The sequence below is a fragment of the Chinchilla lanigera genome, unplaced genomic scaffold (assembly GCF_000276665.1).
Source record: "Chinchilla lanigera isolate Chin_1 unplaced genomic scaffold, ChiLan1.0 scaffold00113, whole genome shotgun sequence".
Lineage (NCBI taxonomy): Eukaryota > Metazoa > Chordata > Mammalia > Rodentia > Chinchillidae > Chinchilla > Chinchilla lanigera.
Window position 1 is genome coordinate 2879208 of NW_004955514.1, and position 23496 is coordinate 2902703.

The following is a 23496-nucleotide window of genomic DNA, read 5'->3' on the forward strand; positions in this document are numbered from 1 at the left end:
AGACACCCCAGAAGGAGGCTGAGCATCAGAGGCCATGGCTATGGCACAGCTGTTGGCCCTTCATCCCTTGCCGCTGCAGGCTGGCGCAGCCCGGGCTCTCCTGTCCTGGGGAATGGGGCAGACGCAGCGGGATGCTCCCATCCCTGAGGGTCGCCAGAGGGGTCCTCTCTGTCCTCTGTGTGTCCATCCTTGCTGCACCCGTGCATCCCTGGAGAAGACCCTGGGGTGGGTCCTGCTGTCTCGCCCTTCTGGGTGGCCCGCAGTGCTGGTCCCTGGCACCGACTCTCTGGGGAAGCACAAAGCCCATCACGGTGCATCCCCAGAGCAGGAGGCACCTGGGCCCTTGCCATGTGTCACTCGGGGCCCACGGAGGAGACGCGAAGGAAACTGGTCTGGGCTGGAAGAGCCTTGTGAGAGCACCCACAGTGAAGGCACAGGCCCAGACCCCAACCCCGCACACTCAGGAGCCAGTCACCCAGGTTGGCACCAGCCGCCTCCTTCCTCGGCCCCGCAGGAAGAGTGTGCGGAGGGCCCTCCTGCCTGAGGAGTGAGCACGGAGGCCGCTGCGCCACAGCCAGCCCCACGTGGGAGGCGCTGCCCTGGGGTCCGTTCTGGGTGGGGTGTGGGCACTGCCTGGGGGTGGCTTTGGGACTTTGGTGCCATCTCCTTGCTTTGGCCACTGGCACCTTTGCTTAGCGACCAGGGCAAGCCCCCCTCACCTCTCAGGACTGGATGTGGGGTGGCCAGTACTCGCAGCTCTGCCTCCTGCCCAACTTCCGGGGCCGCCTGTGACCCGGGAGCCTCTGCTTGTCCCAGAACCTGCCCTGCAGGGGACCAAGGTGCCGTGAGAAGTCCCTGGTCCCGATCAGACTCAGACTTCCACCCCACCCTCACTCAGGAGTCGGATCCACCCCTCAACACCGGGTCCACCCTGAGGCCACCAGGGAGCCCTGCCCCCCCTTCCCCGTCCGGTGCACCCCGCCTGCCCTCCGGGGAAGCCCTTCCCGAGGCTCCCCGGGCAGCCTTAGCATCTTAGACACTGCTCAGTGCAGCCCCACTAGAAGATGCCGTGGGTACCGCACTCTCAAGCACAGCCACACCCTCGCCCACCAGCACTTTCCCACCTGGCCACCTGTGGGCAGCCCTGGCTTCTCTCGCCTGTTTCAGACCGGCTTCTTTCGCGTCTCCTGCCTAGGGCCACCCTCCCCCAACACCTACGTTCACTGGAGTGCTGGTAGCAGTCACTTTTACTTTAGTGTGAGTTTCGGTCCCTGGGACTTGTGAGCTTTAACCGTGACCTCTCACTTAAGAGGCAGGAACCAGGGACAGGCGAGTATGGGGTGCCACAGGGACTCAGCACCTCTGAGGGTACTCGTGTGGGCAGCCCCCGCTTGCTGATGGGTGAGCCTTCCCCACACCCCATGCCCCAGGCTGGCAGGGAAGGAGAAGCCCCTGAGCCTCAGGCCTAGCCGTCTCCCTGGCTGTGAGCGGCCCCTCCGCTAGCTCTCCCCTCCTCGCTGTAAGCCCCGGCCCTGGCCTCCAGGGGATGGTTGTGCTCCACGATGCAGCAGGAAGAGCCACTGAGCACCAAGGATGTGGCCCGCAGGACTGGAGCAACAAAGTGAATGCCGTCATCCTGGGTGTCAGCTACGTGACGTGGTGTCCGTGAGCCCGCCTGCAGGAAAGCAAGCCTGGGATAGACAACGGGGCATGGCGGGGAAGGGACGAGTGTCTGCGCAGAAGCACTCGGTGTGTGGCAGCGCCATCGAGGGGGCTGCCCGAGCCCAGCCCCACATGTGGACTTCCTCCCAGACGGGAACAGAGGAACAGCGTGGCCGAGACACCGGTAGACGTCGTCCCCAGCCTGTGTCACTGCCAGCGCCAGCGCCCTCAGTGCCATGGGACGAGGGGAGCGTCCCCACTGTGGTCTTCCTCCCCGAACCGCAGCCCAAAGTCCCCGAAGGGAAAGTGTTGGACGGATGATTCCAGGTCAGGACGCTCCACCGGATCCCTGGCCCGCGCCTCAGTGCGGTCACCATCGTCAGCACCGAGGAGACTGTCACCGTCATAGCCAAGGGGAGTGCGGAGGCACGGGGCTGGTGCGATGTGCTCGCTGGGTGGGCTCCCAGGACCAAAGAGGACATTAGGAAAACGGATCAGATCCACATAAAGCGTGCGTACGAGGAGCCAAGGCTAGCGGCGGGACTGGGGCAGCAGTGTGCGGGACCTCCTGTGTGCCCCAAAGCTGTTCTACAGTTTTAATCGAAACCTTTATTTCAATTAAGAAGACAAAGGAGGCTTCTGCAGTGGCCTGGGCTGCACACCCACCACAGGTCTCACCCGGGCAGAGGGTCACCAGGCCCACCAGCGGATGCCCGGAGCCCTGGACATGACCCTGCCCAGTGGAACCACGCACTGTGCCAGAGCAGGCTCTGTGCCTGGCACTGTCACTCACCTGGCGAGGTGCTCTCACAGCCGCAGTGACATCTGTGTCCTGGGCTTCTGGCTCCAAGGTCCAAGGAGGAAGCTGGCCTCAAGTGGGGAGCGAGTGCCTCAGGGCCGGCACGGGTGACTGCAGCTTCGGGGCTGTTGTGGGTGCCCTGAGAGGACACGGGGTCCCGGTCTGTGAGCACTGGGCTCAGGCACAGCCTCACGGGGACAGGCAGGCGAGGAAGGAGAAGGGCGGCTCTGCAGTGGCTGGGCCTTCCTAGGGCTCTTGGCCCAGCAGGTACCCGGGCAGGGCAGTGCCGTGGGGCCAAGCAGGCGCGAAGGTGGCAGGATTCAGTGGCCACTGTTGAGACCCCACCAAGTCACCTGGGCCACCAAGGCTGTGCCTCAGTCTCCCCTTGGTCTCAGCCCTCTGGACAGCTGATAAGAGCCGTGGGGGCTGCAGAGACCATGTGCGCCGTGCAGACAGGGGGTGCTCCTGAGACAGCCGTGTGCACAGGTGTGCAGGGCGCGCTCCTGACAATGGGGCTGCACAGGTCAGCAGTCTTCTCTGGCGCATGGTGGGGTCCTTGGCCCCCGCGAACTTCAGATTGAAAGGCAGAACGGGGTTCCGCATGGTGTGAGCGCTGTCAGCTGTCCACGCTGAGGCTGAGCTGAGCTCTTGTTAAAGTCCTGTTTCTGTTGAAGTCCCGCTTCCCTCGTGTTTGCTGCCCTTGGGCAGCCGTGGTTTGTTTCCTCCTGTGTGGAACCGTCTCCCTGGTGCAAGGCCCGGGCTGCCACCAGGGGGCGCAGGTGCCCGTGGACGGCAAGGCCCAGAGGTTCTGCGCAGTTCTGGAGGGAGGCGCCCAGGTGCTTGCAGGGAAGCCAGTAGTCCCCTCTGTGAGCCCAGCTCCCCACCAGCTGCTGGCTGGGGTCAGCTCACACCAAGTGTCTGCCTGTGGGCACTCCTGCCACCCCAGCGGGCTCCCCCTGCCAGGCAAGGGCTCCCTCTGTCCCTGCAAGCAGCGTCTGTCCAGCCCACAGGGTCCCAGCAGGTCCTCTTCCTCGTGCTCATCACCGAGGGAGTTCCATTCCATGGTGAGGTCACTCAGGGTCCCGGGAAGGTCCCGATCCAGAGCACCCCCACCACCATGCTGTCCTGGGGCACCCTGGGGCTCGGGGGAGGTGATGGGCCTTGGGTGTTTTGCGTGACCTCACGCCTCCTCACGCGTGTCCAGTGCCGGCGCATCCCGCCCATCACGCCATCCTTACCTAGTTGCGGGGCCGTGGGTCTGCGGGGTGCTTGCAGGCAGCAGCCACCTGCACCATGACTTGCTCACCCAGCCTCCTCCCCAGAGCGGGAAGGGACTCCAGGCGGGCGGGGCTGGGAGACGTCCATCTAGTCTGCCCCCAAGTAGCCGTATTCAGGAACAGGACCCTGGGTGATACCGATTTTCTTAGTCTGTAGCTGATGGAATTACTCGGTGGCTTTTGGGCCGCTTCTGCCGCACAGTAGCGCAGGAGCCCTGTTCTGGGGCGGACCGGTGGGTCTCGCGGGAGGCAGCCTGCACCTTCGAGGTGGGCCAGACTGGCGGGCTTTGGTGCTGGTGAGTGTGCAGGATGCTGGGTCACAGCCAGCCACGGCACGGGGGCACTGGGCTGTGCACCCAGGATCCTGGCCTTTGCCAGGCGGTCCAACCCGATGCCCGGGCACCAGAGAGCTCTTGACCCCAAATTATGGCTCCTTTTTGGAACCACTGAACGCTCACCGCAAGGCTGGATTAACAAGTCATCGGTCCGGGCTGGAGAGCCTGGGGCATTGCACCTCGGTTCCCACTGAGGCAGCGGGCGTGGGCTGCTCTGCCGGGCAGGAGAGGGGCTCCGGGCCAGTCAGCCTTCGCTTGAGAGACTCTTTGCTCTTCCACCCTGCCCGCCGTTCCCACCACCTGTCTGGAGGCAGCGAAAGCGGCCGCAGCACGCCCAGCCTCTCCGTGCTCTCGGACAGCCGGCCGCCCTCCTCCACGTACCAGCAGGCGCCCCGCCACTTCCACGTCCCAGGTAGGTCCCTGCGCGCTGCCGCCGCGTCTCCTCGCCCCAGTCAGCGGAGCGGGCGCCGCGCCTGTCCGCACTCCGCAGTGTCCCACGATCCCCTGCCCTTCTCCTCAGCTCCCCCACACTCTGAGCTTGCGCACCCCCAAGCAGACGTGGGTGTGAGTCTCCCTACGTCCCCCACACCGGGGACGCGCCTGTCCGCCTGGCACGGGGCAGAGGGGCTGTCTGAGCAGGCTGCACCCTGCGTCCCGAGCCTCTCGCTTGCTGCCCTCCCTGGCCGCCTCTCCCTGCCCCCTTCGGATCGGGTGGCATCTGGAGTTGGGGTGCTTGCTCTCGACGGGGCTTCGGCCCCAGCTCCCTCCTGAGTGCCAGCTCCTTTCTGGTGCTTCTAAATCTGGGCAACTGAACGGTGCTGGCAGACGCCACCGGGCAGACATCGTTGCAGTTTGCTGCTCACCCTCCTGTTCTCTCCTTTTTGTTTCTCTCTTCTCTCCCAGACACTGGCGTAAAAGATAACATCTATAGGAAACCCCCTATCTACAAACAGCATGGTACGGTCGGAGGCGGCTGCTGTGGTTTGCCCTGCATGCCTGTCACCCCCTCGCTTCTGAATGCGTCCTTGCTGTGTCCCCACTGGTGTGGCGCAGGCGCGGGGCCCTCGCTGTCAGGATGCAAGCGTGCCGTCTCCAGGGGGTGCGGGGAGGCCCCTTTCCATAAGCGACAGCACGCGGGGCTCCGGGGGTCTACAACCCAGAGTTCCCGGTGACAGTACTCAGGGAGAAGCAGTCAGATTGGCCCCAGCCAAGATGGGAGGGGTGGTGGCTTCCCGAGTGATCACCAACTGGTCAAGGCCCGGTTTTCAGAAAACAGAACAGTCCCCAGAAACACTCACTTACACCTCAGTGAGGACGTAGGTCCTGTGTTTGAGAATTTCTGGCAGCAGCACACAGTGCCTGGCCTTCAGTCAAAGGGCTGTCTTGCCCAGTGGAGGTGCTGGGCAGCAAGGCATCCCCTGGCCCTTGGCTCTGCCTTCCCGCTCCGTGTGAGCACACCCGGGACAGGTGTGGAGGAGACAACTGCCTAGGCCACAGAGCAGGAGACAGAAGGAGCTCGGTCCGCATTTCTGAGGTTGGGCGCTTGTTGCTCTGCCATCTGAGCCTCTGCTTCCTCATCTGCAAATCAGGCCCTATTCCCTCCGCCCTGCCCTTTGGCGGGGCTGCCTGGAGAACCTGGTGACATACCCGATGTGGAGACGCAGCCCAAACTCCAGCGTGCCGCGTGCTTGAGCGGCTTGTGCGGCTGGCTGTGCCGTTGCCAGGGCAGGGAGGAGGGTCCCTCATATGGGACACGCTCACCTGGGTCACCAGGGGAACGGCCAGTGGGTGTGCACTTCAGGGGGACTCCTGTGACCATTCGTTTGTGCCCTGGCCACCTGGCAGATCCACAGTTCCATTTTGTGAATACGGGCCGACGGTTCTGCTTTCACGGCCTACCTGACGGCACCGGGCTCTGGGCTTTGAGCAACGCTCCCTCTTCCCAGGCGAGAAAGGATGAACTGATAGCTCATTCTCCAGAGCCCTGGGAGGAGCCCGAGTCTGAGAGGGGTCGGAGGGGGTGGGTGAGTTAGACTGTTGGACTGCCCGGGCGAGCACGCTCGTGTTATGGGGGAAACTGAGCCCCAGGCAGAGGAAGGGGCATCCCATTAAGTGCCCCTCGTGGCACTGTGCTGGACAGCCTGTGTGGAGCCTGTGTGGCCTGCAGTCCTAGAGCCCGGACACAGGTGACCGTGGCCCTTTTATTGAGCACCGGCAGCCCTGTGTGTCGGGCCGGCACCGCAGATGTGCGATGGGCACTCCTGGTGCAGGAGAGGACGGCCCCTGGGGAGCAGGGACAGAAGATCAGCTGGGAAATGCCACCACCCTGGCAGGCCAGCCCCGAGACAGTGCCCAGCGTCCGGTCCTCCACCTGCGCCCCTAGGGGAAGGTCAGGTGTTCTGTGTCGTCTTTGCATTTTAAAAGAACTTCTGGATATAAACATGTCAGAGGCAACATCACTCATTTGTATAAAAAAAAAGAAAAAGAAAAAACCCCGAGCAAGTGCCAGAGCTCTTTTATCGTTCCTGAATTTTGTTACATCAGTTCTTTCATGAAGTAGATCTTATTTCCCGCTCTGTCTCCCCACCTCCCCAAGTATTTGGCCGTGCCCTGGGGACAAACACCAGCAAACTCTGTCCCTGGCGTGCACGTAGGTGGGCCATGTAAACAGTGTGTAGCTGGGCACAGCTTGACGTGTTAGCGTGGGGTGTGCGTGACCAGGCCTCCTTGGAGAGCCCTCGGAAGGAACGCGGCATGTGCTCGGTTCCAGCCTGTGCGACCCGTGAGACATTTTGTGGTTAGAAGACTTTCCACATCTGGGTGGCTTAGATTCTGTTGGCAGTGTGCATGTGTGTATGTGTGTGTGTCTGCACGTGTGCATGTGTGTGTGCGTGTGCCTCGGTGTGAGGCCTGCACCCAGCTCCACGCAGTCTGGGAATCTGACCCTGCAGTGCCCTCTTGGGAGCGGGGAGACAGCTCAGGCCGGAGCCGCACCCTTCCCATCCCCAGCGCCACCAGAAACCAGCCCTGGGAGGGGAGGTTGAATTTCCGGCTGATTAGCTTAGGACGATGGAAAGATGAAAACATAAGGTCCTCTTGGCCAGCGTGTTTCCCTTCCAGCCGTGTCAAGCCCGCAGAAGCGTCTTCTTTCCCCAGGAGCTTTACTCCTTCCTGAGGCCTGCGTCCCCTTCCTCCCCGGGGGACTGGACCTCGGCTGTGGGGGTGGCCGGGCCTCCAGGCTCAGGGTGGGCAGCTCGTGGCATTAGGGACAAGGATAATTAGCGTCACCTAGCAGCCTCCTCATGTGGCACAGATGATGCAGAGGGAGTCTGGTGCTAGGAGCCGAGGTGGAGAGGAGCGGTGGCAGTGTGTGGACGGCGCAGGTGGACCCCCCACAGTCCCCAGGAAGTGCGATGGCCGCAGAGCACCGCTCCTGGCCGCCTGCATGCCCAGGGCCACCCACCTGCATGGGACAGCGGCAGTGACAGCTTGGGGTGTGACTCATCCCTTAGCCCGTCAGCCCCCACTGCGCACAGGAATGAGCTGCTCCTCCTGTGTCTCTGGGACACGCTCGCTGTGGTTTGGGGCTCATTTCTTGGGATGCAAGGAAAGGGAGGGGACAGCAAGCTCTGCACCCAGGAAGGCATTGTGAGGCCTCGCACTCACCTGGGGACAGCTCTAGCAGAGGTCCCTGAGGGCACAGGGAGTAACAGAAGCCTGCTTTCCCCAGAGGGCTTCTCAGGGCGCAGGGTGCTGTGGCCCATGTGCTCCAGAAGGCGCACGAGACAGCACGCAGACAGAGGGCCGCTCACCAGCAGGGAGGAGGCGGAGGCAGGGACGGGGGCCTGAGTCACCAGCACCACTTTCCTTTTCTTCTAATGCCACCGTCAGTCCCGGCGTCACCAGTGAGCAGGTGTCCCGGGTCCTTAGACAAGGAGCCAGGGGTCGGGGGGATGACGTGACCTTCGTTATCCAAGGAATATTTTCTAAGCATCTGCTAATGTGCCGGGCTCTGTCCAGTGCTGCAGACACACGGGTGGCCAAGCACAGCCCCTGCTCCCTGGAGCTGAGATACCAGTGGGCCAGACACAGTACACACCACACACACACACACACACACACACACACACACACGTTCATTTTCTCTCTCTCTCTCTCTCTCTCTCTCTCTCTCTCTCTCTCTCTCTCTCTCTCTCTCTCAATGTAATTCTGGTTTAATTTCAATTGCAGAGGCAGGCCTGGCTCCCGGAAGACTGGGTTAGCCATGCTGGTGGGTCTGTTCCTCAGAAGCCAGGTCTGGAGGCTGAGGGAGGAGCAGACCCTACGGCTCCTGCAGAGCCTCAGAGCAGGGGCAGTGCCCTGTGTGGCCAACGCCTGAGCCCCACACTACCTGGGATCCTGCAAGTTCCTCCCCTGGCCAGAGAGCACCTTCTAGGCACTGGCTCCGGGCCTGGCCCCCTGGTCTCACCTGAGACACCCATGACAGCAAGAGTGGAGGCAGAGAGCTCAGTGAGGCCCGCAGTGGAGACCCTCTGAGAGCTGCAGAACCCAGCTGCCACCCTAGGATGGTGGCCAGGTTGGCCCACAGCTCTGCCAACCCCAGTCATCCAGGGAGTCCCGGAGGCCAGAGGTGTCTGTGTGTCAGCACCACCAAGATTTAGCTGGGTGGGCCTCCCTCGGGAGCCCTGGGCCTGAGGTGCTGCGTCCACCTCACGGGAACCTGGAGGCACACAGGCACGCTGGCATCTCCCGGCAACGGTTCACTGAGGACACAGGGCCCAGGGACGTGGGTCATGGCAGGCGAGGCTGGGCGATGTGGCCCGGAGTCCTATAAGGCACACATCTGCCAGGAAGAACCAAGTAGGTCATCCTGGGCTCCAGGCAGACCAGACAGGCTTGGGCTACCAGCTGTGCGCCCTCACCCTGCATCCCAGCCTGCTCCTCTCTGAGTGAGGTCCACACACCTGCTCTCTGCTAACACCTTTAGCACATGTTTCCCCAGACCGCTGCACAGGGCCTGTCCCCTTAGGAGGTATCAGCAAGCACTCATCAGATGCCTGGTATCATGAGAGCACCTCTGAGCCGAATCGCTACCCCATGGAAGCATCCAGGAACCTCCTGCTGCTGTTCGTCTCCCTGGCCCAGGAGCTTCTGGAGGGCAGGGCTGTGTCTGAGTTGTTTGCATGCCCCATACTCAGGATGTACAAGTGCACAAGGAAGGGGAGAGGTGAAGGGTGGAGGGCCACGTGGTGCACAGAGGGCAGATCAGGGAGGAGGCAGTAGGCAGGAGGCTGCGTGATGAATGGATGCATTGGGGACAAGGGAAGGGATTGAAGTTGACAAAGAGAAGGCTGAATGGACGGGTGACTGGGTGAGTGGATGGCTGAGTGGATGACATCAAAATAAGAAGGTAGATAGATGGGTGGGTGGATGGGTGGACGGGTAAGTGGGTGGATGGTTGGATGAATGAATGGAGGAGCAGCAGGTGGATGAGCAGATGGATGGATGGGTGGGTGGATGGAAGGATGGATGGGTGGGTGGGATGAATGGATGGATGGATGGGTGGGTGGCTGAATGGGTAGGTAGATAGGAAGTTAAAAGTGTAGATGAGGAAGTGGATAGAAATGAATAAATATTTAAATGGTTGCATATATAGATGTTCAGATTATGAGCTTGAGTGTGGGAAGGAGTGAAGTCCAGCCTGTTCTGTATCCAGGGAGGAAATAAGAGACTCTAACAAAGATTCCCCAGGGATACAGGGGTCCCCATGGCAGGTGGATCCCCGGCTCAGGAGCTGTTGGTGTGACCCAACACCTCACTCTCTCTGGTTGTCCTGAACTGGTCTGTCTCTTCCTGGTGCTCTAAGACAGTGTGCTATGAATTAGCTTCAGCGTAGGCCTCGTGTTTATTCCCAATTTCTTCTGAGCCGTCTGTTATTCTGGTACTCACACTGGTTCTCTCCTGTGATTCTCATCACCTGGAAGCATCATTTACCCACTTCACAGATCAGGAAACTGAGGCTCAGAGCTGCTGAGGAAGCAAGCTACCAATGTGGCAAAACACCAGTGTCCACATGCTCCTGCCCAAGCGCCTCGTTCCCAAGAGAACCCATTGTGCGCTTTGTGAGCTGCCGCCCTCGGTTCTGAGACGCCCTTGCTTGCCTGGCTGTGCAGGGTGGTGTTTGCTGGGGGACCTGGCTGACTGAGCAGTGTCCCCTCCCGGCCTTTGTGGGGCCATCTGGAGCCCTGCAGTAGCTCTGCAGCCAGTCATGCGGCCTCTCCATTGTCCACGGCTGTGTGGAGGTCTTGAGACAGGACCCCAGGTCCCCCTGTCTGAGCTCTGCAGGCTGGGATTTCACATCCAGAGAATGCTTCCACTGCTTCTGAACTTGCAGATTAGTCAAGGGTGGCTGGCCACTTCCAGGTCTCCCGGCTTGGCAGGAATGTGGCTGGATTATTTTGTCCAGCAGACTTGGTCCCAGGGGCTTTGCCTGCATGGATGGTGCTCTCAGACCTCTAAGTCCCCACTGGCCTGCTCTCCCCCAAGAAGTGCTGGCCAGCCACCGGGAGCCAGGGGTGACGTATGGCCACACTGGAGGCCACTGCTGCCCAGCAACAGCCATTGTCCAGGCAACAGGAGCACCAGCACTGCCGGGCATGGATCAGCCTCCCCACTGTGGCCTCCTCGGCAGACTCACCATCCACTCGCCTCTGGGAGCAGAGAGCAGGATTTTTTATTTTCACCTTGAAAATTCCTGTCTCTTCTGGGGAGCTGTGAAGCGGGGAAATGTCCGTGTCTCCAGAATGGAAGTGCTCAGCCTTCCATTTTGGCCTTATCTTGTCAAGGTCCTGTAACCCAATCCCCAATGTCCAAGCTCTCTGGCCTGGTGTCAGTCTTGTCCTTGGTGGTGCAGGAGGCAGGGCGCTCCAAAAGACTGGCAGGGTCCAGCCCACCCCTGGCCGCAGGTAAGAAGCCCAGCCCTGCGGGCGTGTCCCACCCAGACCCAGGTCTGCTCTGCAGGCTGGGGAAGGAACCCGGTTCTGTTCAGTCATGCCATGCTTGGGGCTGGCGCAGGGTCTCTGCATGCTGCGGACTGGGTGCGAGACCTCAGCATGCCGTGTGGGGTTTGTTGGCTGGAGATCAGGGCAGCCCTGCTGGGCGACCTGCCCGGGATGCTGCATGGAGTATTTTGGGTACACCAGCTGTGTGTTTTGTTGAGTTCATTTCCCCTTGTAGTTTTCGTTTCTTTGTTGCATGGACTTTGCCCGGTGACGTAAGTCACACCATGTTCTGTGTGTTGTGGGCAGCGAGGTTGGGGAGACGGGAAGGACTTTAGGCACAGACTGCCAGCGTCCCCATCAGCCTCTGTCCCCACTAGTCTGTGACCTGAGCAGGGCATGTCCCTGAGACTCGGTCCGCAACTTGGGACGCCGTGCGAAGCCCTTACCTGCAGGTCTGGTGCGGAGAAGCAGCAATGTACACAGAGTGCCTGGCTTGTGTCTGGCATGTCCCTTCCGTGCTCCACCTGCAGCACAGGGTAGCATGACTCGGCTCTTGAAAGTGTCCGCCACATGCCAGGCGGCTGCCCCTGAGGATGCGGTGTCCCGGTCTCCGGCTGTGGGTAGACTGGAACGAGGCATCGCTCCTCCACCTGCGGCTCTGCCCTGGTGTGCGGCCCCCGCCTGGCGTCTTCCCCAGGGCCTGCAGCCCCTAAAAGGCCCTGGGCCCTCAGCTTCCCTGGGCCCTCAGCCCCTAAAAGGCCCACATACTATTGACCTTTTCCTGTTTCATTTTCCATTTTTGACTATAATGATAAAGGAGGAGACCCAGAATTAATGGTGCATTGCTTCTACAAATTGATGTTTCCCTTCCAGCCGCGAGGCGATTGGACGGGGAAGATGGAAGCTTCGACCAGGATAACAGGAAGGTAATTGGGAGAACAGGTGTCACACCAGGAGCCCCACAGCCGTGCTGGCTTTCCCCCACTGCTCCTTAAGGTCCTGGAGGCCGGCGGTTGGGGCGCGTCCACCACCCCTTCTGATACTCAGGACGAGCCTTCTGCCCACATCCTGGCTGGGTGTCGGGTAACCTGGCTGTGGCTCCGTAACTGAGGAGGACTGTGCCAAAGTGCATTCTGGGGATGACGGCTCTAAAACAGGTCGGCTTGCCCAGCAGGGTCCAGAGCTTGTGGGCACAGCTCTCACCAGAGAGGGTGCAGGTGTGAACGGTAGGCGTGCTGTGCTCCAGCGGTGCCATTTGGCCCCTTGCCCTCCCTGAGCCTCAGTTTTCTCGTCAGTAAAAAGGAGCAGCAGCATTTACCCCAAGTGTCCCCTATCCTCTGGTCCGCCTGCATGGTGAGACTTTTACTAAAAGCTGGGCCTTGCTCACACAGCTTTCTCACAGCAGGACCTGCTTGTAGGTTAAAGGAGGATGCTAGAAGGCTCCAGAGACCCATTTTCACTCTGCAGGCGACCTCCAAGTTCACGTGGCTTTTTCTCCTCTGCAGAAGACCAGCTGGCTGCTGCTCAAGGGGGACACTGACGTGAGGACGAACTCTCCAGACCTGGACAGCCAGTCTCTGTCGCACAGTAGCGGGCTGGAGCGGGAGCCGCTCCCGAGAGCGCCCGGAGACAGCTTCTACTCACGTGAGTGGCTCTTCTGAGCCGGGGGCTGCGCCGCGCCGGGGCCTCCAGCATCGGGACCAGCACTGCACAGCCCCCTGCATCTCAGCCTTGCTCCTTAAAACACGTGAGAGCGAGGTGGCCAGTGAGGGCAGCCCAGACAGGAGAGCGAAGGCCTCGGCCCTCGCCACATCCCCCGCCAGATGAACTAGCCGGTGTGCACACAGTGGCTGAGGCACAGGTCTCCTGGTGACGCTCCCAGAGCTGGCAGGCAGGGGCCTTGACTTGTGCTAGGGAAGCGCTCTCAGGGCCAATTCCCCCAGAGCGGATGGGGCATGGTCTGGGGGTGAGTCCAGGTCTGGAGTTGGCCACAGGGTGCCCTGGGTGAGGCGCTGGAGAGGCCCAGGCGACACGGCCACCATTGCGGCCGCTGGGGTGTCGTGAAGACTGAGCTGGGAGTGACGTGTGGGTGCAGAGAAAACCGGGTCGTGTTCGTCGCTATAAATCCTAGACGGAGCCAACAGCGAGTGCAGTTGGACTCCCTGGGGACCTCCCGGGAGCACCCCTGGGGCCCAGCCAGCAGGGGTCCTTTTCTGCGGCCCACGTGGGGACGGAGGGTGGAAGCAGAGGCCAGGGCAGAGGCGTGGTGCGAGACACAGAGGAAAGGTCCCAGCTGTGCAGGAGACAGACCTGACCGTGTGTGACCCATGTGAGTCCTCATGGGTCTTTGGGAGAATTTGCTAGGGCACACTGGCGCCCAGCCTGGCAGGTCGTAGGTGCTCAGGGAGAGGCCACCATCCCTCCGCATCCTCATCCTCACCGCCGTGATTCTGAGCGGCACTGCACTGCCACCGCAAGCTGGAAGCGGCCCGTGCGAGAGGGGCGCGTGGAGGTGCAGACACCTGGGACCGTGGTTGTTACGGGGTGGCTACAGACTAGGACAGGTGTGCTTTCCCACGAGGACCTTTGTGAGCAGGTGTCCTCCTGCCTCTGCCCTCGGGATCTCAGAGCCACTGCTCGAGGCTGTGGCCGGCCTGGAGGGGACACCAACCTTGTCCCCTGGGGAGGGCAGGCTCCTGAGCATTGTGGTGGGCAGGGCCTGGTCTCCCCGCGGCTGCCTGAGCCTCCTGGGGGCAGCTGTGCACCTGTCCTGAAGCCCTCCACCTGCCTGGGACCCTGCCTGGGCACCGTGCTCCTGCCTGGCACTCAGGGGCCTCTGAGAGCCCCAGTTCAGGAGCAGCCCAGCAGCCTGCCTGCCCTGAGCATTAGCTCCGGGGCCGAGCGTGAGCGTCTGGGCCTCTGAGGATGGTGCTCTCTGGCTTCCAGTCCTTCTCCTGGGGGTGGCAGGCCTCATCCACCAGCCCGGTTCCTCCTGCCCGTGACTGCTGTCCCTGGCAGTTCCCACTGTACTTTGTGGCTCAGGACTGAGAGAAGGGACCCTGCAGGGAGACACCCAGCTGGAGACAGCTGCCACTGCCAAGCTGTGTGACCCGTGTGTGGAGCCCCTGCCCCACACCGCTTCCTCACTGCAGGTGCCAGGGCGTGGGTGCCCCGGGCCGTCCCAGGCCATGTGGGCTGACAGGTGGAGGTCCCTGCAAGGCCAGGCTGTGCTGGCCACACGGCTGCAGGACCTGCCCGCCAGCTCCACCGCTTCGGCCGTGTCCTCATCGCAAGCTGCGCCCGGCCCACCACCCGCAGGAGCCCAGCTGCCTGCAAACCTGCCGCATGGCGCACGCGTGTGGGTGCATCCTCGCCTCTGCCACGCTTGCCGTGTGGCCACAACTGCGGCTGCGTCCTGTTTCGCTTCCCGGGGCTGCCCCGAGGCCGATCGTGCATGCAGGAGCCCTCTGTGTCTCTCTGTGCCTGTGTTTCCGTCCTGATGATGGTTGTGTTGCTGTCCCAGTGATGTGGTCTTGTTTTCCAGTGTGGCTGGAAGCAGCTGCTAGGACCGGGCTGCAGGTTGGACCTGTCCCGGCCAAGCCTTGCTGTCTGCCCTGCCCGCCTGCAGGCTCTACGCTGTTTTCCAGGGCTCTTTCCAGCCTCCCCTTGTGGTCCCCAGCATGGGTCCCCGGCTCTAGACCCGCTGCACTGGCCTGTGACTGTGTGGAGCATTGGCACAGCCGGCCCTGCCCCCTACCCCTGGGCCGCCCCTCTGTAGCGAGCCGAGGAACATAGGACTGTGACACTCAACACAGCGGGCACTCAATAAATGTTGGTTGAATTGAGATGCGTTAAATTCAACGGGTATTATTGAGCACCCACCCTGTGCCAGACACTGAGTGGGGTCCCCAGGGGGAGGCAGAGAAGCAAGAGCAGCCTCCAGCTGGAGCCACCTGCCAGGAGCCGCATGCGGGGAGCTGGGGAGGCACACATGCTGCCTGCCGCCTGGGTGCCTGGTGGCTCATGGGGCCCAGTCACAGTGTCATCCCACCGTGACACCGTCAACATCTCCTGCTGGGGGCAAGCTCATCCTGCAGCCCCTCATCCATCCCCGAGCCCTGCTGAGCACCTACTACATGCTGGGCTTGGTTCTGGGTAGCACAGAGATAGTAGTGAATAACTACCCACTGTGACAACCCTGTCCCCTAGGGCATTCTCAGCCTCTGTGAAGAAACGTGCATTTACTGCAGGCGGCTTCCTTTTCCTGTCGTGTGTCTAGGACTGGGCCACGGGCAGTAATCTGGTTTACGGGTGCACATATTTGGGACCTGCTTGCCCTAGTTCTGAAGAAGGCCCTGTAGGATGAGCGCGGTACCTGGGAGGAATGCAGGTGGCCTGTCCCCTGCCCTGGCCCAGGCCCTGGAGACAGCTTGCCGCTGCTCTTGCCGGCCCTGTGTTCTCTCCCGAGGCCCTGACACACAGGTGCATCACATGCTGCCCCGGGGACTCAGAGGCCCCTAAATGAGCCCTGACACTTGCAAAGCGAATAAGCCCCCTCCCCAACCCAGCACGGGGCCTGAGGGGGCGGAGCTTGGAGATGATGGATGGAAGCTAATCAGCAACAGAGGCCCCAACCTGCCTGTCGCTTTGGCATTCTGTGTCCGCTTGTGTGTCCCCTCCACCGCAAGGCCCCTGTGGAGTCCTGTACGTGTCTTTTCTGGTTACTGTCCCCACAGCCCCCTGTGGGGAGGGATGGGAGACGCAGGGTCCAGTGCTGCCGCAGAGCCGTGTTGTTTTGGGGGCCGCGGGGGAAGAGGGTGGACGGGCTGTCCTCCTCCCGTGTCCAACAGGGTTCCAAGTGGCACCGCCCTCGCATCTCCTAGTCCTGGGCTCCTGCTTGGCCACAGGCGTATCAGGCAGGATCAGCACAGTCTGGTCGAGGGGCTGCTGCGGAGACCCCATGGGGGAGAGTCGCAGGCCTCAGGTCAGAGGACGAGCGGCATTGTTTCCTCATTTTACAGCAGGCAAAATGGAGCCGAGGGGAGGGAGGCACAGCCCGGGCACCCAGCGCGTCTTTTGTGAGCACTTTGTTCTGAGCAGAGGCCAAAACAGGCCCAAGTCCTGCAGGTCCTGTGGAGAGGTAGCCCAGTGCAGGAGGGCAGACTGAGGGCGGTGTAAGCGGTGCCGACCAGGCGGGCACGGGGCGGGCAGTGAGCTCACATACAGAGCGGCACGGCGGGAGGCCTGGCTGGCAGACCCAGGGCAGAGCCCGACTGTGCTTGCCGGGAGAGGGCGGAGGTGGGGCTGGTGGGGAGGAACCGCCCCGGCCTGGTGACCCGGTCCCAGAGGATCATGGTCCAGCCCGGAGGGCTCTGGCAGGCCTCACAGGCGTTTCCAGGCTGGGGGTGGGCAAGAAGGGAGCGGGACGCAGTACAGGATGGCTACCGGGGACAGCCAAGGTGGGAGACAGGAGAGGTACTGCAGGCGCGCATTGGGAGCCAGCAGGGACAGGTCGGGAGGTCTCGTGTGGTACAGGAAGTGGATGGGCACCGCGGGCTGCCAGTGGGAGGTGGTGCCCACCTTCGGGTTTAGCTCACAGACACCCGCTTGGCAGAGGGCGAGCAGAGGCATTTGTGGCCGTGTGGTGAGCAGCGGGAGCCCTGTATGAGGCGGGAGCCTCGGAGGGGCCGCAGGTGGCAGAATCAGAAGACCCTGGGCTGCGCTTTGCAGCCGGGGTGGGCCGAGGAGCCTTTGTTCAGAGGTGGGTGGACAGGCAGGTCTCCCTTGTTGGCTTGGGGAATCCGAGCCATCCCGACAGAGCTGGAGCTCTGGCATCGCTCGGAGCTCAGAGCAGGGTTCTGGGCCAGAGGCAGAGGCCTGGGGTGCCCAGCTCTCGCCAGCTAGAGCCTGTGGCCCCTGGGTATCACCCATTGTCCTCAGTGCAAGCACATGCTGTGTGTGAGCTTGAGCCACCTGGACAGAACTGCAGTGACTCTCACCCCACTCCCAGCTCCCTCTGCGTCAGCTCTTCCGTGGGGACCAAGTGCGGGTGGGAGGGACGGGGATGCAGTAGGCAGTGGGGGAGAGGCACCAGGCTGGAGGAAGCATCAGGGGTGGGGCTGAAGACTCCAAAATGGGGACCCCAGCCATGCCCTGTGTGGGGAAGGCAAGGAGGAGCGGCCACGGAGGGCCCCCAGGCATCAGCAGCAACTGGGGGTCCCGTGGGGTGCAAATATTTGGTCAGGGAATGGCCAGCTTGGTCTTTCTGGAAAGACCCGTGTCCACCTGGGGAGACCAGATGCTCTCTACCCCTGCTCACCCCCGAGCCCCCAAGGGCAGTGAGAGCTGCAGGGGTGGAGGACCTGGCCCAGGAGTGGACTTGCAGGAGCCCCAGGGAGCAGCGGTGTCATTCAGGGGGCTACCGCAGCCTCTTCCAACCTCCCCATGCCTCCGTGTCCAGCAGACTCACCAGGGCGGGCCTGGGCGGGGCAGTGCATGCCTGCTTGGGTGTCACTATGGACTGTTACCTCAGCCCCCCAGGCTCCTGTGTCCCCCTCACTCCGCCAGGAGTCTGCAGGTCACCATCGCTATGGGAAGCTCCGTCTCTGCCTGGAGTGCTGTGTTCGTGGGAGAAGGCACAGCCCAGGAGCTGTCACGGGGCTCGGGAAAGCAGCCGCCAGCATGGAGAGTCCATTGTGTGTGATGGGGGTGCACGAGGGACCGCACCCTGCACCCCAGAAGCCAGACACGTGTGCGGGAGAAAACGGAAGTCACAGACAGAGCACTCCAGGCTCCTGGTGGCGTGGGGACGTGCACGTGGCTGCCATGCTATGGGGCTGCAGGCATGTCCAGGAGGCCATGTGAGGGGCCGGCGGGGTGCTAGGGTTGAATCTCAGCTGGTCACTTCCTAAGTGGCCTTGGGCACAAGACAGAGCTCTCTGGGCTTGGACGACCCTGGTGTAAGAACAGGGCTGGTGCAGCCCTGGCAGGGAGGCACACGGCATCCTACGTCCAGGCCCTCAGGAGGCGTCAGGCAGGGCATGCTCAGGTCCACCCCAGGCAGCGTCCAGGCTTGGTGGCCGGCTGGGGACCGCCACAGCTGCTTCCAAAGCCTGAGGCTCTGACGGTTCCAGGGCTCTCTTGTCCTCTGTCACTTGGGACTTGTGGGGATTCCACCGCCTCCCCCTCAGATGGGGATACCAAGGCTCGGGGAGGAACCAGACCCGCACAGTCCGTGAGCTGCAGCCACACACTGACAGCAGTCTGCCTGGGGAGCGGCTTGCTGGCCAGCTGTCCACAGGCTGCTGTGGTGAGCCACCTGCCTGTGCTGCTCAGGACACCCTGCACCCACCCAGGAGGGCTGCACCTTGCACATCAGCTGCTCTGACCTCGAGAGCAGCTGAAGGAGGACAGACCAAGGGCAGTCTGCAGGTGCTGAAGCGAGGGGCGGGGCAAGCTTCAACCGGAAGTGCAGGGGAATGCTTAGGCCAGCCTGGTGTGGGCTCAGGGTCCGGGCTCTCGGGGTCTAAGGTGACCTGGGATCTTGATCACCCAGCTACAAGGTGGCAGTTCATCACTCAGGCAGGTTTTAGACCATCTACCTGCAACCCCACAGGACAGAGCTACTGGGAGCAGGTGGGGAGACTGGCTCGTAAAGCCAGAAGCCCTGGGCACTCGCTAGTTGTTTGACTGTGGGTCACTTGATCCCATTAGGCCTCTGCTTCCTAGTCTGTAAAATGGGCTCCTCTTCAGAGCATAGGCAGTGAGAACGGAATGGCATTGCTGGATGCATGAAGAGACATTCCACAATGGTGGTTCTCGCTCTGAATGCAAGGGGAGACTCCAGGGCCTTACGATTCTACCAGTGTCTGGTCCCTCCCCAGGACAGACCAGGCATAGACAGCAACTGAGATGCGAGGTCCCCTGGACACCGTTCTCCCTGCCCTCTGCACTGAGCACAGGCAGAAGAACCTGGAAATAACCTAGCAGATGCCACAGGGTGAGAAGAGGAGGACGGGCTGATGTCTCCCTCCCCACCACGTGGCAGACCCTGAGCAGCAGGACAAGGAGCAGGAGCTGGTCTCCGTCTGTGGCTGGGTCTCCCGTCCCCGGCATTGGTGTGTCCACTGCGGCCAGCTCCAACAGGGACGGACAGGAGCATGGCACCAGGGGAGCTCAGCAGAGCAGAGAAGCACCCCAACAAGCATTCTGAAGACGGAATGTCACCGGGGCCCACGTGCGGACCCTAGACAGGTGCCGGTCTGCTAGCCTGAGACCGAGCCTCCTCATGGAGTACCCAGACAGCCAGGATTCAGAAGAAAGATTACTCAACACGGCACAAATCATGAAAAAAAAGAACAGATAATACCACAGAAAAGAGTGAGGTGCTGGAATTCCTTGGTGAGGATTTTAAGACGTCTACCATAAAAATGCTTCCACAAGCACTTATAAATCATTTTGGAGCAAATGAAAGCACGAAAAAAGTCCCACCAAAGAAATAGACATTATTTTAAGTCCAGTGGAAGCTATAGAACTGTAAAATAAAGTAACCGTAATTAAAAATCTACTGCGTGGGTTCAAAAGGAGACAACCAAATACAAGAAAAGAGAATCAGTGTCTGCAGATACAACAACGAAAGCCGTCGAAGGTGAACCATAGAGAAAGGACAAAACAAACAGCACTCTGGGGACCTCAGGGACAAGGTTTGAATCACTGGATTCCCAGAAGGAGAGGAGAGAGAATGGGATTGAAAAAGGGTGAGAGAAATGTGGTGACACAACACTGTGATCCCAGCACCTGGGAGGCTGAGGCAGGAGAATTGCAAGTTGGAGTCAATTTAGCAAGACCCTATCTAAAAATAATAGCAGAAGAAGGGCTGAAGATGTAGATCAGGGATAGAGCACCCCTGGTTTTGATTCCCAGTGTTTGCAAATCTATATCTGTATCTGTTTGTATATATTGAGAGAAGCGATGGCTGAAAACTCACCACGTTTTGCTAAAGGCACAAATCCACAAATTCAAGAAACTGAACAAATGTCAAAGAAATCCACACCAAGACACATCATGATTAAATTCCTGAAAATTAAGGACTCAGAAAAACCCGCAAAAGTAAGCACCCCCATCATGAAAACACGGGAAACACCCAGCTGAATGACTGGAGATTTCGTAGCTGGAGCTATGGCAACCAGGAAGCTGTGTGTCTCTCACGGGCTGAACAGAAAGAATTGTCAGTGTGAATCTATGGTCAGTGAAAATAGCCACCAGGATGGATGAGAAATAAAGACTTTCTCAGACAATAGGGAGCTGCGAGGATGTGCCTGACCAGAGCTTAGCGGGTAGATAAGATGTTCTCCAGTGATAACGGGAGAGAACTTGGCCCTTCAGGACGGAAAGGATGTCAGAATGGGTGAGCCTGGGGCTGCATCGGATGGTCTTCTTTTCCTCCAGTCTCTTTGATCGTATCTGATGGTTGAGGCAAATATGTTACACTTTCTGAGGCAGCTGCCCCGAGCAGGTAGAAGAGAGCCCTACTTGCAGGGAGGCCGTAGGACGTGGGAAGTGGCTTGAGGGAAGTCGAGTTTCTGCATCGCCTGGGTGCGGTTGAATGTTGGACCGTGGACAGCAGCCCCGGCGCTGGGAAGCTTCTCTCCCACCCAGGAGCCTGTGGTGTGTGTCCAGGTCACTGGCTCGAGGTGAGGCATGGGTTCGATGAGGGCACTGGCTGGTCTTAGAGGTCAGTGGTGTCCAGATGCTGCTGTCCAGCCGAGCATCCCGGAGGACAGTGTAAAATCTTGGACACTGGGCCAGAGTCCCAGACCCAGAATTGCGACTCGGTAGGTCTGTGATGGGGCTGAGAATTTGTTTCTGGTGAGGGAACTCCCCCAGTTCCCTGGTGAGGTGAATGGTGCTAGTTGGGGACCCACTTTGAGAACCACACGCGGTTCTCATGCTGGTGTCTTCGGCTCGCAGCAGCTCGCGTCTCAGCTAAACAGTCCTCGAGGCTGCCAGGGTGCACCCGGTTCTCGGGGTGAAGCAGGTGTTTCTGTACCTACCTGTCTCTGGGCCCCTCATCTGGAGGGACCTCAGAGAGGCTGGGGCAGGAGGAGCAGCCCAGCAGCCCGGCCCCATGCCCCTCACCCATCACGGTTGTATACCATAGCTCACCTAAGACTGCATGGGACGAGGGGCTTCCTCTGCTATGAGAAGCTGGACGACCTCAGCCTTGCTGTTGTAAGAGGCCTCTGCTGACCTATATCCAGCACCTTCCCACGGGCCACCCTGTGGCATGGGAGTCCCCAGGGCAGTTCCCCGGCTGAACCATCCCCAACCGGCTCCCTGTGGCCACTGCAGTCTCTTTCCTGTCCGCATCGGGTTGCCAAGGAGCCCAGGTGAAAAGCACCGGACCCGTAGCCGTGCTCGGAAGCTCCTGGGCGGGCGGTTGGGCGGCGCTGTGCATCCCAGTCCTCTGTGTACACATGGCCTTGTCAGCACTAAGGGCAGTGACCCGCCACCCCCTGCCGCCCTCCCAGGGCAGCCCGGGGATCCCGAAGCGAATGATTGGTCGTCTTGTGGTGTATGGTTGGTCTTCAGTGCCGGGTACCAGCTAGGGACGCCTGGATGAGGCAGATGTGGTCCCCCGCTCTCAGGGCCCGCAGGTGGGTGGAAACAGTTCGGGGCCTGAGGCAGGCCTGTGAAGGGTGCTCCTGGTGTAGGGTTGCCACCCCATGGGGTACAGGGGCTGCTCTCCAGGGCTGCCCTCTGCTCCACCTGCGATGACAATGACATTGAACTAGGAGGTCTCAGCCCCCCACCAGGTCCACCCAGGTCCAGCCCCTCCTGATGGCACCAGCCAGCCCATGCTGCTGCTCGGGAGCTCAGGGGCTCAGGGGCTCAGACCAGCCCTTTGCATACCGAGCAAAACTGGCAATTTGGATTTTAATGTCAAAATCCCCTCAAGCAAGGAACTCTGGGGATATTTTTTAGAGAGTAAAATTGTCAGCCAGACCTGGTGGTGCATGCCTGTATTCCCAACTACTTGGGAGGCTGAGGCAGGATGACTGCTTAAGTGCACAAATTCAAGACCAGCCTGGGCAACAGTAAGAATCTGTCTCAAAAAAAGGCAAGAAGGAAGTGAGAGAGGGAGGGAGGGAGGACGAAGATCTCCAGGTCCCATTTGGCTGGGGCGGCCTGCCTTTGCCGCCCCTGGCACTGGACGGCATAGCCCTACTGCCCTCCGTGTGCCAAGATCCATCCCCGTCCCCATCTGGAGAGCAAGGGGCCGGCCTGGGTGATGGATGAGGCCGAGGTCCCGGCCTGTCATGAGCTGTAACCCTCAGGTTGTGGGTAGGCTTGGGTGGCACCCTGCCCTGGCTCCTTGGTGCGCACCCTGGGGAGGGCCCAGCTGAGGCAGGAATGACCCTCAGGGCCCTCCCATGTGCTGTCTCCTTTGCAGCCGTGTCTCTCCACCAGGCGGCCAGCCACGTGCCCTCTCTCCAGGGTGCTGAGCGCATGTGACCAGGCTGTGCTGTGTCTGTTTCAGGCCTCCCCTATTCCAAGTCCGATTCTCCCCCAGGACCTGGAAAGAACGGCTTGGACTACCGGGTAGGTACCCACCCTCTGCGGCCGCGCGCTACTAACCAGCAGCTCTGCCAACCCAGACCCATCCTGCAGCTTCCTGACCACGCAGCCGGGAGGAGAGGCTGGGCCCCCGCTTGCCCGCCGGCCCCCACCTGATGCTCCGTCCAGGGCTGCCGCCACCGTGCTTTTTCCATAGCAGGAGCAGACCAGACTGGCCGGCCCCTGTGCCCTCTCCGCCTGCCTGGGAGCCAGGGAGGCCTCAGTGTGGGGGTGGGGAGGCGGGGCCACCGGAGAGACCAGCTCCAGCTTCAGGAAGATGCCTGGAGCCACTGCCTGCTGCTGTAGGTGGAGCTCAGGGAGGCCCGGAGAGGACAGTTGTGCTTCTGAGGTGGCAGGAGCTCATGTCGCTGCCTGGCTGCGGTGCCATTAGTAGGATCGCATGACTGCAGGGGTGCACCCTGAGCTCTGGACACCGGGCGCGGCTTGGCTCTCCCTTCCCTGCTCCCAGCCGCAGGCCAGGCTGACTCCATTTCAAGCCCTGGCTCGAGCCCTGGTGTGAGCCCCGGTTCAAGCCCCGGTTCAAGCCCCGGTTCAGTCACCTCTGTGGGAGCAGCTCACTGCTGTCCTGGGTCTGCAGGGAGGATGCCCGGGGTGGAGAGGGTCTGATGGTGCCAGAACCACCTCCTGCCGTGTGACCAAGAGGGCCCCCGTCACCAGGGCAGTCTCCCCTAAGGAGAGGCCACTGTGACACTGAGACCCGTTTCCTGCCGAGAAGCAGCTGTGACAGTGAACGTGCAGCCTGGGGGTGCCCTGCCCCTGTCCTGAGGACAGGAACCCCACCTCCC

At 61.1% G+C, this 23496-nt stretch overlaps 1 protein-coding gene across 17 annotated transcripts in view; it reads left to right on the forward strand.

Moving 5' to 3' along the window:
• Ablim2 (actin binding LIM protein family, member 2) overlaps positions 1–23496 on the forward strand; it is a 120169-nt gene that overhangs the window by 78450 nt on the left and 18223 nt on the right. For 5 of the 17 annotated variants that reach the window (XM_013506772.1, XM_013506773.1, XM_013506775.1 and 2 more), the window contains 5 exons: positions 4384–4485; positions 4977–5030; positions 11948–12000; positions 12580–12718; positions 22614–22675. In XM_013506772.1, coding sequence (XP_013362226.1) covers positions 4384–4485; positions 4977–5030; positions 11948–12000; positions 12580–12718; positions 22614–22675 — 410 coding nt within the window. Of the gene's footprint in view, positions 1–4383; positions 4486–4976; positions 5031–10918; positions 11039–11947; positions 12001–12579; positions 12719–22613; positions 22676–23496 lie in introns of all 17 variants that reach the window. The other 12 variants (XM_013506774.1, XM_013506778.1, XM_013506779.1 and 9 more) reach the window with 6 other exon arrangements.